This window comes from Muscardinus avellanarius, assembly GCF_963383645.1.
Source record: "Muscardinus avellanarius genome assembly, chromosome: 2".
In the NCBI taxonomy this organism is placed as follows: Eukaryota; Metazoa; Chordata; class Mammalia; order Rodentia; family Gliridae; genus Muscardinus; species Muscardinus avellanarius.
Window position 1 is genome coordinate 133,293,005 of NC_137787.1, and position 15,870 is coordinate 133,308,874.

At 40.6% G+C, this 15,870-nt stretch overlaps 2 protein-coding genes across 6 annotated transcripts in view; one reads left to right on the forward strand and one right to left on the reverse strand.

Annotated features, from left to right (window-relative positions):
• NBEA (neurobeachin) overlaps positions 1 to 15,870 on the forward strand; it is a gene marked incomplete at both ends in the record, with an annotated part of 621,684 nt that overhangs the window by 426,888 nt on the left and 178,926 nt on the right. For all 5 annotated transcript variants that reach the window (XM_080719963.1, XM_080719960.1, XM_080719962.1 and 2 more), the window contains one exon: positions 4,610 to 4,746. In XM_080719963.1, the coding sequence (XP_080576089.1) occupies positions 4,610 to 4,746 (137 nt within the window). The remainder of the gene's footprint in view (positions 1 to 4,609; positions 4,747 to 15,870) is intronic.
• MAB21L1 (mab-21 like 1) lies at positions 7,336 to 8,415 on the reverse strand (the record flags this gene model as incomplete). The annotated part of the gene is made up of 1 exon (XM_080688839.1): positions 7,336 to 8,415. The coding sequence occupies one exon, from the start codon at positions 8,413 to 8,415 to the stop codon at positions 7,336 to 7,338; it is 1,080 nt and encodes a 359-aa protein (XP_080544965.1).

Genomic DNA, 15,870 nt, shown 5'->3' on the forward strand with positions numbered 1-15,870 from the left:
CCCAGACTTACAACCCAAGTTCCAACTTCCTCATATCCTTCAATAGTTTAAGTTCTTTTAAGATTAAAAACATTTTATTCATTTAATCCTATGGGAACATATTTTTCTTTATAAATTGATAGTGCAATACTTAAAGTGTCATGAGTCCAAAGCAGTGGCAGATATTTTAGCAATGTTCTACCACCCATGCTGTGTCACTTACCTACAAGTGTTATCACATTAGAGAAACAGTACTAACAATTTGCTCCTGGATCATACCTTGCCTCGATTATTTTCAATGACATCCTTTTACACTGAACATGACTTCAAGATTAGTTCTTGTAAGTAATGTTACAATTTTAATTTCAATAATTTTACCAAGATTAGCCAGTGTTTATTATTCCCAAATAATTGTGTTTTACATATGCTAGGAGAAAATTAACATGTTGTTTCAAAGTGATTATGGTTGGAGAAAATCCATACTGTTATTAAAGCTTATATTAATCTTAAACTAAATTTAGAAAATGTTCAAGTGATTCTAAAGTATATTTGTATTTTTGTGGGCCCAAAGTATAGTTTTTGCCAACTAAATGTCAGTAATTAAATAATCCTAGAAATGCCTATTTTAATTAAACTTTAACTCTTTTTCTCGATATTTATTCTTTGCAGTGCTTCATACTAAAACTTGTAGAGAAGCTTAGCATTGTTTATATATTTAATTGCCATAATTGCCTTTTTAAAATAGCTAGAATGCTTTTTTGTGTGTGTGCAGCACTGGGGATTGAATCCAGGGGCAATCTGCCTAGAAGCTACATTCCATACCTATTTTATTTTTATTTTGAAACAGGGTCTCATCAGGTTGATGAGAGTCTATTTGCTGAGGCTATCCTCGAACCTGCAATCCTCCTGTCTCAGCCTTCCAAGTACTGAGATTACAAGCATGCACCACCACACCCAGTTTAAAATGCTTTTGACCTGCCTGAAAATTAGTATCTATAGCAGAGAGAAAAATAAGCAAACAAAAAATAGACCCTGACCTTTGAAAACTGGCCTGACCTTAATGTGCCTTGGTATTGTAGGGAGCTGGCATGTAGCTCCCAACAATGCCATGGTGTTCTCTTGTTGAACATAAAAAGCCTTGCAGAACATCAACATCAAGCAAGGCCCCATCATACCATCATGGTCAATATCAAAATGTGAGACCAAAAAAAAAAAAACCAAAACACCCCCCGCCCCCCCCAAAAAACCAGCTCTGTAAGTTTGTCTAAGCACAACAAACATGGTCACTGTGCTTACCATAAAAAAAACCAAACACCTCCCTCTCCTGGCTACTAAGAGAAACTGCTACTTTCCAATTACAATTCTTTAACCTGCCTGTAGTCCTCCCTCCCTCCAAATAAGATGCAAAGATACCTAGATACCCAGTCGCAGATTTTGTGCTGCTTCCTGGGGAGCCCAATCAAGAGCAAAGCTCTGTCTCCTCAGCCCTTTCCCAAATCACTTCACCAAAGTCCAGATCCTACAGTGAGGCCTTCAACACCATGGTCCTCCGAAAACCCCTCACCGCAATGAGGTGCGAGCCCAACTTGCTCAGCTACAGGTGTGCTCATGGTGGTCTCTGGCAAGCTTGGACACATCTGTAGACCACCATTTATGAGTAGCAGAGTGTTGGTTAAATAAAAATGTAAGAGAATTTTGTAAAGTTCTATTACAATGTTAATAGATTATTACTAGGCTTTCTAGGCTTGGAATTTTGATTTTCATCAGCATAATCCAAACCCACAAGTATTTAACATTCTGCTCTTAAAATATACTTGATGAATAGTTCCCTTTTAAAATATAAAACATGTGTATTTTCTGCTCTGAAGACACAATGAGGTTTACCATCTCCACTGATTAAAGATCCTGTGGACCTAAAGAGAAGTTAATTCTTTCCAAGATTCCATTTGGGTAATCTTTGGTCTAGCTCAGATTTTAAATTAACATTTAAATGAATGGTGAGTAATACCCCTAACAGTCTTTTAAAATTAATAATGAATTTATGTTTTTTAAACCTTATACTGCCAATTTGTAAGAAGTAAAAAAAAATATTTTCCTTTTAATTATTACTTTAGAAGGTAGAATTTTAAATTATCGTATGCATCAATACAATAGAAAGGTTTTGCCATTCGTTACTCAATTATTCTTTAATATCATTACTTCTGGGTGTGCTGAGGATATTATTATAATTTATCCTTTTATTACTGGAGTAATGATTAGAATAAATATATTTCTAGTCGATCCCCAACTCACTGCACCAAGCAAAGTGTAGGAGGCTTGATTTGTCATTACTCAAGTTATCCTACAGAACAGAACCAGTTCGCTCACCATCTTGTTTGGCCTACAGAGAGGCTGCCCTTCTCGAACCTCTTTATTTGGAAAGAGAACTGAGGTTTTCAAATAACCAGGTACCATATGGAAGATCTGCTGCGTTGTGATTGTGCCTTATGTAAACATTTTAATATCAGATCCCTAAAATCCAGAGGCTTCCCCAAAGGGGATTAGAACATAATCCCCTCCCTCTATTGCTGTAGTGGATTAACTCTGTCTTCTCTCTGTGGCTGGTGTGCTCCCTGAAGGCTACAACAAAAAGACTCGGTGCTCCTTAAATGCTCTATGGAATTGGAAGCTGTAATTGGAGATTTCCAAAGGACAAGGGGGAAATGGCACACTATTAAGGCTGAATATTTCACGATGTGTCTTTCTCAGAAGAAATACCAGTTTGGAGCCCTTTTAATAAATTCCCAGAAAATCTCCAGTCAGTAGAATGAAATTGGGAGTCCAATCAAAAGGATGTGCAACCCCCTTTCTGAAACAGAGAAATTAGTAGAGGAAATGTGGTTCCCGTTTAAAAGTTCACGGATCATATACATAAAATTCTTAATATATTCCAGTAAATCAGTGAGTATGGTTTGTATAGTTTGCCTCATGATTTTTTTTTCAATCTTCCCAATATAATCATTTAGATATGTTAAATTATTTTTTTTAAGGGAAAGAAGTTGTTCGCCATATTTAATCTTTTTGGCCATTCTCCGTCTTCAAATGCCAGAATCTCTATGGAAACATAAATCAGGAGTCTTCCATATTTAGAACGACTTGCTCGGAGCTCTCAGCGAGGCCCAGCGGTGTGTGAGCGCACCGTGTCCCCGGTGTGACTCGGGCACCTCCTCCCTCACCTTGCCCGGGTCTGGAGGAGCCGCAGGATTCCTCCCGAGAGCGAGGGTCCGCGGCGCCCGGCCGCGCAGGGGTTAAGGGAGGACCGCGGACCCTCCAATAAACACAAAGGAGGGCCTGGGGAATAGAAACCCAAATCCACTTGTAATCGTACCAGAGATTCGGGCATAATTACTTGAGCAACCTAGATTAAGATTGATGAGCCTTTAAAGTGGCGCTCAGACCGGCCGCCTCGCCCTTTGGAAAGAAAACCCTGGTGGAGCCGCGGTGCGCCCGGCTCCGCGTGAGCCAGCGCGGGCGCGATGGGCTCCGCAGCCCCCGCCACCTCCCCGGCGGTCAGCCCGGCCCGCTGCCTTCCCGCCTGTCACCGGGACTCCGCGACCTGCATCTTGGGGGGGGGGGGGGGCGGGATGCTGATGCGCCAAGGTGCCTAAGAAAGAAAAAGAAAAAGGAGGGCGTCCCCGGATTCCCTAGTCCTCTGTGACACATCTTAGTTTCACACCGAGAATGCCTTCTCCCGGGTGGGATTTTGTTGACAGTTAATCCCCCTTAGCGTCAGGATTCTTAATATGAGAAATTAAAATGGAGGGACTTCGAAGTAAACACCCGAGTGTATACACTAAAAATGTTTTTTCAGAAGCCTAGTCCATCTGGTTTCAAAAGTTGGGAAATTATAAGACGCTCTTATAAGACGCTCTACTTATAAGATGCTCTAAGATTCGTATTGTTTAAGTATCTTACATTTTCATCGTTTTCGCCAATTCTTTGTTGGAAAATGATAAGATTGTCCTTCTTTTCTCGGTAAAAATTTTAATGTCCATGTGTACACCGCATATGGATATTTGAGACGCGCCTTAGGACACCCATGTTAAAAGAATTTTCCTGCAAGATGCCAACCCCGTACAACAGTGAAATTCACACATTTCCATCCTTCCCTTCTTTCCTGAGCCCCCTCTCACCTCCCCTTGGGAAGCATCAGAGGAGTGCAATTGTTTTTAGGGATGGTTAGTCTTTGAGGGCAGTGCTCACCACCTAAGCTCTCTTGGAAAGTAGGTGATGCTCAGCATGAACCGGGGCATCATAGAGTCGGTTCTGCACTTTTAAGTTGGTTAATGGCAGTACCTCACCAACTATTTAGTATTTCTAGGCAGAAGTTGCAAACGTTTGTGGTGTGGGTCACTTGTTTGGTATCCAGGACGATTGGGCTTTTGTCGAATTATTTGTGTCTAGTCTCTTTAATAAGGTAATTATAAAAACCCACCCAGAACCTATTTAACATGAAAAAGTCTGTCTGCATGATCTAGACACCACTCTTTTTCTAGTGCATCTTTGAAAATAAAAACCTGTGGCACCTTCTGGGAGGGAGCAGCAGAGGGCCAGAGGGGACTCAGCCTGACTCCCTCCCCTTGTCTTGCAGGCCCAGTGGTTCTCAGCACCCCGGCCCAGCTCATCGCTCCTGTGGTGGTGGCTAAGGGGACCCTCTCCATCACCACGACGGAAATCTACTTTGAGGTAGATGAGGATGATCCCGCCTTCAAGAAGATCGACACTAAAGTGAGTTAAAGTGGTTCCATGGTGTACAGTTCTGGTGGCTTTGTGGCAGGAAGTGGTTCAGTTTTGCTGGGTTTTAAATGACAGTGGGGGAGGGGAGCACATTCTCTTCTTTCTCATAGAAAATAAAAAGAATGGAATAACACATGCTCCCTTTTATGAAACTGAAGAATATATTAAGTGTTTAAATCCTGTGTTACCAGAGCACACACATTTACACAATCTTTCCTTAAGAGCCTTTTGTGTGCACTTGGGCAGATTTGTAGTTAGGCCAATTGCCCCCAAGTCTCTTGGGTGCAGCATCTCAGCCCTCTCTGGGAAGACTAGGAAAGGTCTTATGAAATTTCGTGTTCAGATCACTTTAAATTTCTAAAAGTATAGATTGCAATACGAATTATTATTTATTAAAATGTTATAAGGAAACTGGGGTGGGAGCCACTTAGGTATAATTTCATCTCCATTATTACATCCATTTTTCATCCCTTGAATTAAGAATGGATTTTACATATGGGTTTAAGAGAAAGAGAAACATTCTCTAAAAGCTTTCAATACACACACACACACACACACACATATATATATATGTATATATATATACAGTCTGTACTGGCACTCAGATGTTTAAAGGTTATAATCTTTGGATGTAATGCTGAAAATATGCATTAGGATCATTTGAAATGCATAAATATTCATTTACTTAATCTTATAGATTTTAAACGTCTGCTAACTAGAGTAAGTCCTCACCTCAACACTCTCTCTTGAGATCCATGTTATTGTTTTAACTTGCCTGTTACTGTGCAATTTGCAAACTTTCCCCCTGAAGTAAGAATTTAAAATCAAGCATCCAGCTAGCTATTCTATAATTATTTTTGCAAAGATCTCCCTTAAAATGTTTTCACAATTACTCTAAAATAGCCAAATATCCCTGGAGTTTCCAGAACTTTATTATTTACATTTAACTAAGGAATCAAAGCGCTCTAAAACAGTATTTTTAAAGAAGCAATTGAAATTCTAGAGCTTGCCACCACCTGAATTAACTAATTTAAGGCCCATCAGTGACCAGCCCTTTCAGTACTTGTTGACTATTAATACACTGCAGAAGATTCCACTTGCTGCTCCCAAAGCTGCTAGTTTTTAAAGAGAGTTTTGAATGTACTGTGTCTGATTTTAAAGAATTAAAAGCTGGTCTTGATGGTCTATCAGCAATTTGTCCTATTAAAGTAAAAAAATATTTTAATTTTCTTATTAATATATTCTGCTAATGGAACCCTTGTTTGCATAAAACGATATTTGACATAAGGTATATCAGTCATAAATTATCTTCATTTTATTAGCTTGGTTTTCATATACAAATATCACAAACTTTATTATGGCTCTAAGTTTCCCTTTACTCGGTCCGATTTTTAACTTGATAATCTCTACCACCATGATAATTTTTTCTTATATTATAAAAAAATGCTACAGTAATACCAGAGGGAGCAAGCTTTCAAGCTTCCTGCAATTTAAATTGTGTTGGTTGCAGAAAAGAATAGCTGTATAAGCAAGTTAGAAATTGAGAGGAGATGGTTATAGGTTATAGTCTGTACTTATGCAAAAGAGCGTTTCTTCAGTATTTTCAGGTTTACTTTAATGATTTCTTTAGCATACTTGTCAAAATGTTTTAAATGTTAGGAGCAGTCGATGTTAAACTGAAGCATTGCATCTTTTGATAGAAAAAATTTAAGGCACAACACAACTTGTATTTTACTTCATTTATTAGCTTCTAATTAAATAAAAACCAGCAACAGAAATTAAAATCTAAATCACAAAAGTAATTATCCAGTGTATTTCAAGTGCATTTTTCAAATATATAATTCAGATATTCAGGCGTTATTATATAAGCTGAATTCAAATTTCTTTGAATATATTTAAATAACATTTCAAGTATATTTATGGAATGTTAGAAATAGAACAAGCAATATATTGAAACAAAATGTAAACTTTTTTAAAGTTCAGACACTTTCAAAGACAGATAAAAGTACCAAGAGGAAATAAATCTACCTTTAAATGGTATCTTTGTTAGTGAAAAAAATGTCTGGAAGTACCCAAATGGCAATTTAAGTTCTGTTCACCAAATCACAAAACACCAACATCCACACTTTCAAAGACAATGTGAGATCACAATATTTGTTACAAACCGAAATATACATTACACTTTCCTTCAGATGGCATATCCAAATCGGTGTACTCACAGACAGCCGCACCTAAATCACCAGGACTGCCATAACCCTTTGAGAGGCAGAGTGTCCTCTGTGGTCTGCAGTACAGCTGGGCTGTTTTCCTCGCGTTGTGTACTTTTCAAGGAGATATGAAATCGAGTGTAAAGATGTCTTCTAATACACGGGCTGTGGGTTTTTCTCCATTGCTTCCCCTACTTTCTCTCCCCTTGGAGGGGCGGTGAGATGATGCCTACACACTGTATTGTTACTCCTTTTAAAGGAAGAGATTGTTTGCACTGTCGAGTGGGATATTAGGAAGGAATCGGACAGGAAGTTTACATGTAATTAGGGCTTTGAGAAGAGCAATCATTTCGGTTCTTGGTTAGGTCGTCCTCTAAAGTTTTTCCAAACTTTTCGGGTTGGTCAGGATCTCCCTTGCCAGTCGCCACGTTTGTTTGGCAGCGTTCTCCAGAGCCGAGTGAGGTTTGCCTTGAAACAGATCTAAGTTCGGGAGGAAGTAGTGGGGACACCGCCGGCACTGCAGGCAGGAGATGAGTTGCAGCAAAATCCCGTTTAGCCGATCCCCCAGGCAAGACTCGTCCCAGTCCGACTCCCGGGGGTGCTTTTCACACTCGTAGGACACCAGAGTCTTCATGTGGTAGTTGTTAAGGGGCTGGCCGGGCAGTTCCAGGTGCCGGTCCCGCAGGGTTTTGAGGATGGAGAGGCATTTCTTTCTGCAACCCCCCATCTGCAGTCTGTTCTCGGCTTCGGCGAACTGCAGCACCCAGGCGTCGCTCTCGGCCGAGCTCTGCTTGCCGGCCAGGGAGTGGCACTCCTTGGACAAGAGGTTGAACCCTTCCGCCTTGACCTCCGCCACCCGGTTGGGCCCTGGCCAGGGGATGTGGGGAAGCGGCCAGTGGGCAGCGCTCCGCGGCCAGATCCCGGTGCACTTAAAAGCCGGGGTGATCTGCACCACGTACCTATCTCGGATTCTCAGTTTCACTTCGCTGGTGTCCGCCACCATCTTTACCACATCCCGGTAGCTACATTTGTCGACCGCTTGAGCCACCAGCGTCTGAAACCTGGACCGGATTTTGCGCGCGGACAGGTAGCCGGAGGCGGTGATGAATTCCACCCAGAGGGACATGCTCCTCTTGCGCCCGTCGCTCAGCTTCAGCACCGCGCAGCCGGGCAGCGAGCCGTCGTCCACGAAGTTGAACACCCCCATCTGGTTGAGATAAAGCACCACTTCGAATTCAGTGGGGGAGATGACCTCGAGGCCCTCGTAGCGGTTGTCCATCTCGTTGAGAGAGCTGATGAAGCGGGGCTCCTGCACCTCCACCTCCTTCAGCACGTCCGAAACCACTTTGCAGACTTCCCGGATAGTTTTGGCAATGGCAGCTTTCCGGGCTTGGCATTTTTCATTGTAGTACTTATTCAGATGGTAGACCAGCTTGGCCTGGGCCGCGATCATGTTGGGGCAGAGATCCGGATTGTACACCGGAGTCTCGCAGTAAGCTGTGGGATCCAATGCGGCTGCTAGTGCCGGAGCCAACTTCGGTGGAGAAATGGGCCGCAGCGCTCCGAAACGTGTCAAAAGTGCCTCGGCGACTGCTGCAGCGGTGGCCTCCCCGCCGCCGCCGCGCTCCCCTTCCTTTTATCTTTGAGCCCAGCCGGTCTTAAAGTGAAAGATTGTTCTCCCCCCTCTCGCTGACTCTCTTCCTCTTTTAAAGGATCCTGGTCTGGGAGACACGCTTGGAGAGATCACCTTCTCAGTAATAAAAACAACAGTTGTGCTGAGACCCAGCAAAGCTCTTCCAGTAGTCAAAATAATCACCCCTTTCCGTATTTATTTACGCTTTCCCGTAATCATTGTGTGTGCAGGACTGTTAATCAGATGGAAGAAAAGTGAGCTGAGTGTGTGCTGGGGGTGAGTGTGCGTGTGTGTATATGTCAGAAGAAGCTGCTGTTGGTTTGTCTAAGAGCCCAGATGCACTCGTGTGGAAATTATAAAGGCAGGGCCAGACAGGCGGGCGGCCAATCGCCACTGGGCTCGTCACGACAGCCTCCTTCAGCTCCAGCCCGGCTAATTAATCCCCCCTCGTGGATATAGGCACACAAACTAAAGGTAGGAGGCTGCTGCCGGCAGAAAAACCACCCAGGCCACCTAGACAGTTTGGAAATCAAGAGGAATATCTCAGCTTTGGTATTACTTGAAGCATATTGACGTTTTGAAATGACTTGGCAAAGTGGTTCTCTTCCTTGCTGAAAACCTTGCTTGTCTTTTTACGCTGAAACGCAAATACAGGTGTATTAATGGTCATCCATCAATTAGTGAACTAGATGGGGCTTTCCAAAATAAAGTCACTAACTTGCATTTAGAATAAGATAATTAATGTCCGTTAATCCTTGGGGTCTTTTCTTAATGCAGGCTAAAAGTTTGCTCTTTCGTGTGCAGTCTACTGGCATACAGAAGTTGATGTTACATGGAGTAATAATTGAGTAATAGCCTCTTTCTGAATGGTCCTATGTATTAGAATGATTTTTTTAAAAAGCCCTTAGTGATGTGCTCTTCTTTTTACCTGTTTTTTCCCCTCATTAGCACTTGTTGAGAGGAATCTGAAAAGCATTGTTGAGTGTGGTAGCTTTTGCCCCAGTTGAAGTTGGGATGTTTAAAAAATATGTAGTACCACACCCCTACACACACACACACACACACACACACACACACACACACACACGGGTTATGCATGTTAGTAGGCTTACCCAGTGTTCCCAGGAGGTCACTAAGCCATATATATATACTTTTAGAAATAATGTTAAAAATAAGTTATCTCTGGGATTGAGAGGTTATTTTAGTTGATTTCATGATAAACTATATTTTAATACATGCAATTCAGGAAAAATCATCAAGATCTAACCTACTGAAAAATAACTATATAAAGATCTTGAAGGTTTTGGTTTTCTGGCTTGTTTACAGTTGTGTAGTTAAAGCTATATCTCCTTTCTTAAATATCCTTAGGGGTGACCTGGCAATGGACTTCTAATTTTATACTATTTCAGGCTATTTAATTAAGGGAGATGGTTAATAATTTCAAAAAATCAACAGCAGTCATTTCGATTTTTTTGGATTTAAATATCATTTTGGAAAATTAGAAATCAAAATAAGAAAGGAAAGCAGTTTTATGTAGAACCCCCTCCCTTTAGTGGTATCTGTCTGTCCTCGATCTGCAGGAACTACGCTACTGAGGGTAATATATTTATTTCAAAACCTGGGTGGATTTTCAATCGCTACCTTTTATTTAAATGCCTTCTCTTTCAAGTTAAGAATATTGCCAGAGAAATCCTCTAAGTCCGGGTAGAAGGTTCCTACGCACTTACTGTCAGAGCCACTTTTAACAAGATCTTGTTGAGGGCTCCCACGTTTTACTCAAGCTTTTGATTTCATTTATTTTTCCGCACAAGTAAAGCACCGCAAAGCCACCTATAATTTACTTTATTCTTAGCTAAAAGTGATAGATTCCGATTCAGGTGAAAATAGTACATTACACTTGGGGTACAGGGCATCCGTCTATCCCCTTCCCCAAGACCGTTCCTTTCCCTTAAGAGTGGGGACTGAGAACCCCAAAAGCCGCACCCTACTTTGCTGGCGTCGCGGGTGAACGCATCGCTACCTTTTGGCAGCTGGAAAAGGAGGCCTAGGCACGTCAGAGCCCACGGGCCCGCATTTTGCAGAGGGGCTAGGAGAGGTGCGGAGCGGGGATGGGGTCCTCCCAGGAAAGGCCACCCCCACCCTCGCCCAGCGCGGTCCCCACGCGCTCCCGCTCGCCTCCAGCCGGCCTCCAGGCACTCCTGAGCCCTCTGGCTCTACTCGCAGACCCAAGGATTTTATTTTTGTGTGCGGGTTGTTTAAAGACCATTCTTAGTGTTCCGGATTTCTCCTGGTCAGCTCCGGACCACACTCTCTGCCCACGGACCCCTCCACCCACCAGCGGTCGCCCGGGTCCGGCGATTCGCCTGCCTGGGGCATTTGCGCCCAGCGCCCGGGGCCAGGGATGCTCGGCCGCCCGGGTCCGCTCTGGGCCACCTGCAGCCGCCTCCCCGCGCCGGGCCGGCTCGAGGCCGGGCCGCGGGGCTCGGGGGCCGGGGGCCGGGCCGCGGGGAGGATCTGGGGCGCGGGGCTCCGGGCCGGGGGCCGGGCCGCGGGGAGGGTCTGGGCCGCCGGGGCCGGGCGCGCAGGTGGCGCTTCTTGGGGCGCACCGCGCAGCTTAATTGGGTTAAAGCGAATCTAAACACCCAAGCACTATGTGCAAACTAATTGGTGCAACCGGGCCTTTTCACTAACGATTTGCACTCCGAAAGAGAAAAATAGATGGTGAGAAAAGAACGCCGAAACTCGTTAGCCCTAGAGTGCTTGGAGGAAGTGAAGCCCTTGGTGTCGAGGACGCGGGGACCACGCTTTCGGAGCGGCTCCCGGGGCCTGACGGTGATTTACATACACAGGGTCCGCCGGCGCCGCTCTCACCCGGGCGAACCCGGCGCCTAGAATAATGCCCGGCGCTCCGAGTGCTGGTTGCAGCAACACAGTGATTTTCTATTGCGCTGAACACGTGAAATGAATTGCCTTCGGTAGCCGGTTCCTTTCAGCGATCTTAACGCCCCTCATCGAGGAAAGGAAAATTAAACTATCTTGACACTGTTTTCCATCCCTTGATCTTTTTTTTATTGAAATGACCTACGGAGAAATATTAAAAATCGTGCATTTTTGTGTAATTCCCCTGATTTAAATCTACGTTTTAGAGCGAGATTTGATTTGTGGGAGTAATGTATTTAAGTACTTTCTAGTCATTTTTAATGTCATCTGACCTAGAACTAGTTACTTCAAATGATGCAATCCATAAATGGTTTAAATTCCATTCTTACTTATGTGAAAGAAATATAAAAGAACTCTGATACTAGTCTTATTGGTTTTGCTATAAATATAATCTTCGGGCTAGTACAAAAGCTTATGTGTGTGTCATGCTTTAAGATAGAAGTGCTTGATTGTTTTCAGTGGTATGCATGCAGGCATCTTTGACATGAGCTAATAATAGAATAATAATTGAAGAAAATTGACCTAATTGAAGGAAAAAGCAGCCCAAGAATCTCATCATTTAATGATGGAGATGCTAGCATTTGAATGTTACTTGAGATTTTAAGGTCTGAGTTTTTCATTTCATTTTCTTAGTTCACTAGTCAGCCTTGATTTAAAATACACCAGTTAGAAACAGGTCCAATAAAGACACAGAGCATCGTTATCATAAATGTTAGAAGTACTAATGAATACAAAATATGTAAATGTGCTGACGTTTAACAGTGTGAAGCATTCCAAATAACAATGGCCAAACAATGTATCTTGAAGTAAGTACTGTTTGTTTCCTAAATCATTTTTCCACTTCTTTGGACCTGCAATTAATGTGTAAACAATCTCCATGCTAGGTTTATAGAAAAACTATTAGGTTGAGAAATGTAGGACTGAAAGGTTTCTGTGCTTTATTTAAAAAAAAAACTAATTTAAATTTAAATCACATGTTCACCAGTTTCAGCAATTGCCATCTTTTCCCTGGGAAAAGGTAATGTTAGTTAAAGAGGATGTGCACACGTGTTAAGTGCTCATATAGATATCATTTTGTGATTTTTTCATTATCTGCTGACTGCTAGTTTATTCACATGTATTCATGAACTTATAGTTTTTTAATATATGCTTATTACACTGGGGAGATAAAAAGAATATGAAGTCGAGTTTATTAAATTATTTATCCTTACTGTTGGAGTGGCTTTGAAGGCTCATTGTATGCATCTGATTCACCCCCACCTCTTTTTAAAATGTACCCAGGCTATTTCAACTGTTTCATTCTGCCAGACACAATATATTTCTTTTTTTACACTAGAGAAATTAAAGACAGATATTTGTGCAGGGTTTTCTTTATGTGACACATTAAATAAAGCAAAATAGAGAGAGTTTTTCTGGTAATCTAATTTGATGGCATCTATACCTTTCTTCTTGTTGTGACTCCTGGTATAAGAGCACTCGAAACAAAATAGCTTGAAAGCTTCAAAAGTTTTCGTGATTGTGTAAAATAGTCATTCTATGTCTTACTAGCAGGCTCATTACCAAGTCAAGCAGAAGACTGAGGTCACTGTTTATACAGTTTAGATCTAATTTTATTTCTTCAACCGGAGCGTTGTGAGAATTGTGGTTAATTTCAAAAAAATATTTATTTTCCTCTTATTTGCCTCAGCCTAGTACACAATTGTATGTTCACTTTTGTGTTGGCAAGTGGTCTTTTTTTTACCTACAGTATTGCTTAGAAAACTTGATATTGGTGCTAATAAGTGTTGAAAAGAAAAGTAACTTTGGGAATAAAGACGGAAGTTGAAAGTATACCTTACAAGGATTAGCGTGCCTGCTCGATTTGCAGACTTTCAATAATTCTGGGTAAAGAAAGGCCAAACTTTTCTTATGGTAGAAATTTAAAGTCTGGCCTATTTATGTCATTGTCTCTGTTTAGTCGCTTCATTTGGATATGTACACAGAGGTGCAGGATATTTTAAGTTGCATCTGTAAACTGAAAAGCAAAATAGATTGAAGGAGAGGTTATCAATCAGAAGAATTTCTCTTGTTTTTTTTTAATAATTGTAACCTCTACCCTCTTCCAAATATTTATGGACAGTGGGTTTAGTCATTGATTTATTGAGTAATGTTGATTCCACCATTTTAGTGCCTTATTGACCCTTTGTAAAGGCAGGGTAGTCTTTCTAGTTGATAAAACTAAAATTCTTCTAAGATTTCCATTAATATTTTCCTCTCGGGTATTATAGAAATAAAGAGATAAATAGGCTCATGCAACTCCTTTCCACACGAATAAATGAAAATCAGGTGCTACTTAGCCAATAACTAATATGAATTTACACACATTTGCATATATGACTACAACCTTAGTGCTCTTAGTGTGCTACAGTTGGACTGCACATCGAGGAAACAGTGGACTCAGTAGCCATGAGTCTGTTGATCTGTACATGTGTGGTGGGTCACTCAGGACTGCATGGCTCTCATTATTGTTCCATGCTGTATGTGATTAAGCCACTGAAAATATTCAACATGACCTTGAAACTAGAATATGGTACATAGACCATCAACTTCCAGTGATTGCATGTCTAAGATAACCTTTCCTATTTCTAATTTATAGTTTTGGAGCTGTTTTTCTTAATGAGCAAAGCAATTCCTCTAAACGAGGGTTTATTTTTTAATGATCAGCAACTAGAGTAATAATTTAAAGTGATAATTACCTCAAATAGAAATTATTGCCTCTTATTACATATATGCACTAACATGAATGGAAAAAGAAGGCAAAATTAACCTACACATAAGAATTTCTTTTTATACTTTTGCATATAGGTGTAGAGATTATAAACATTTTCTGTGAATAGACTACCTATATGGTATTTCATTTTCACTTACATGTAACTATTCTCATTGCTTTTATAATACACATTATAGGATAACAATGTACTATAAGATTAGAAACACAAAGAACATAATCTATGAGATATGATGTTTCTAATGAACATTGAGCCCAGAGATAGAAAAAGTATAGCTTTGTTTATATGTGAAATCTTTTCTTAAGATAGGTATATTGATGCCTAATTTGTATATAGTATTATCCCACTCTTTGTTTTTTCTATATGAATGTAACATCATCTGCATTCCTCAACTAAATTAGCAATGTTTGAGGCATATTTGTAGTGTTACTATCTCTGTGGCACTAGAGGAAGAAGCACACACAAGCTCTCAATATTATATATCACTTTAAATTTTGAGTAAACGACTCCTTCTTTTGCATGGTGTACGATAAGGCTCAGGAGTTAATTATACCAATATTAATTAATTGCACATTATTGGAACATGTGTTTCTAATCCAAATGTTGTATAAATATACATTGTTATTTAAATTTAGGTGGTTGCACATACTCCAAACAAAGAATTATTGAATTGTAGGAGTGCAAACATTTTCATCAATAATGATACTCTTTAAAGAATTTGATTTTTAAGCTGGGTGTGGTTGTGGATGCTGGTAATCCCAGCATTTGGGAGGCTGAGACAGGAGGATTGCGGTTTGCGGATAGCTTGAAGGTGGAATGCCTCTGAGTTCCATCATGAGTACCGAAATAAAAATAAAAATAAAAAAAGAAAGAAAGAAAGAAAGAGAATTTGCCTTTTACAACTTGTAATGGTACTACTACTCTTTTATATCTTTCCCCAAGATATACAAATTATTTAAATGCTCTTTTATATAAATGGCAATTACAATAGAAATTTTAATGTTATGCATGCTTACAGGCCTATTAAAAAAGAAATTATTGCTTTCTTAATAATCTTAAACCATTTTTAGGAAATACACTGTTTTTATGGTTCGCCAAATAGCCTATGCATGCATGCTTGTGCATGCGTGCGCACGCAGGCACACACACACACACACACACACACACACACACAAACACAGTCTTTCACATAGTAAAAGATTATATTGGCTTCTATACATCTTTAAATTAACTTGTTATAAGGAAACAGCTACTAAATATAGAATTCTTAATGCCACCAGGAAGGAATATCATATTTTCAAGATGGTACTATAATAACCTTTATCAGTTTTCAATAATACCCTAAGTTTCAATAATACCCTAAGGTTGGCGCCAAATGGATTTTAAAAGTACTAACAACGAGAAATTCCAACAATATTTATCCAGGTACCTATACTATGTCAATTTTAAATATCATAAGCTTTTGATCTTGAAATTAAGCTTAAATATTGCTAGACATTCTCTTCATAGAAAGAGACTGTTTAGATATCCACCTACCATAATATGTATAAATATACATAAAAATGCA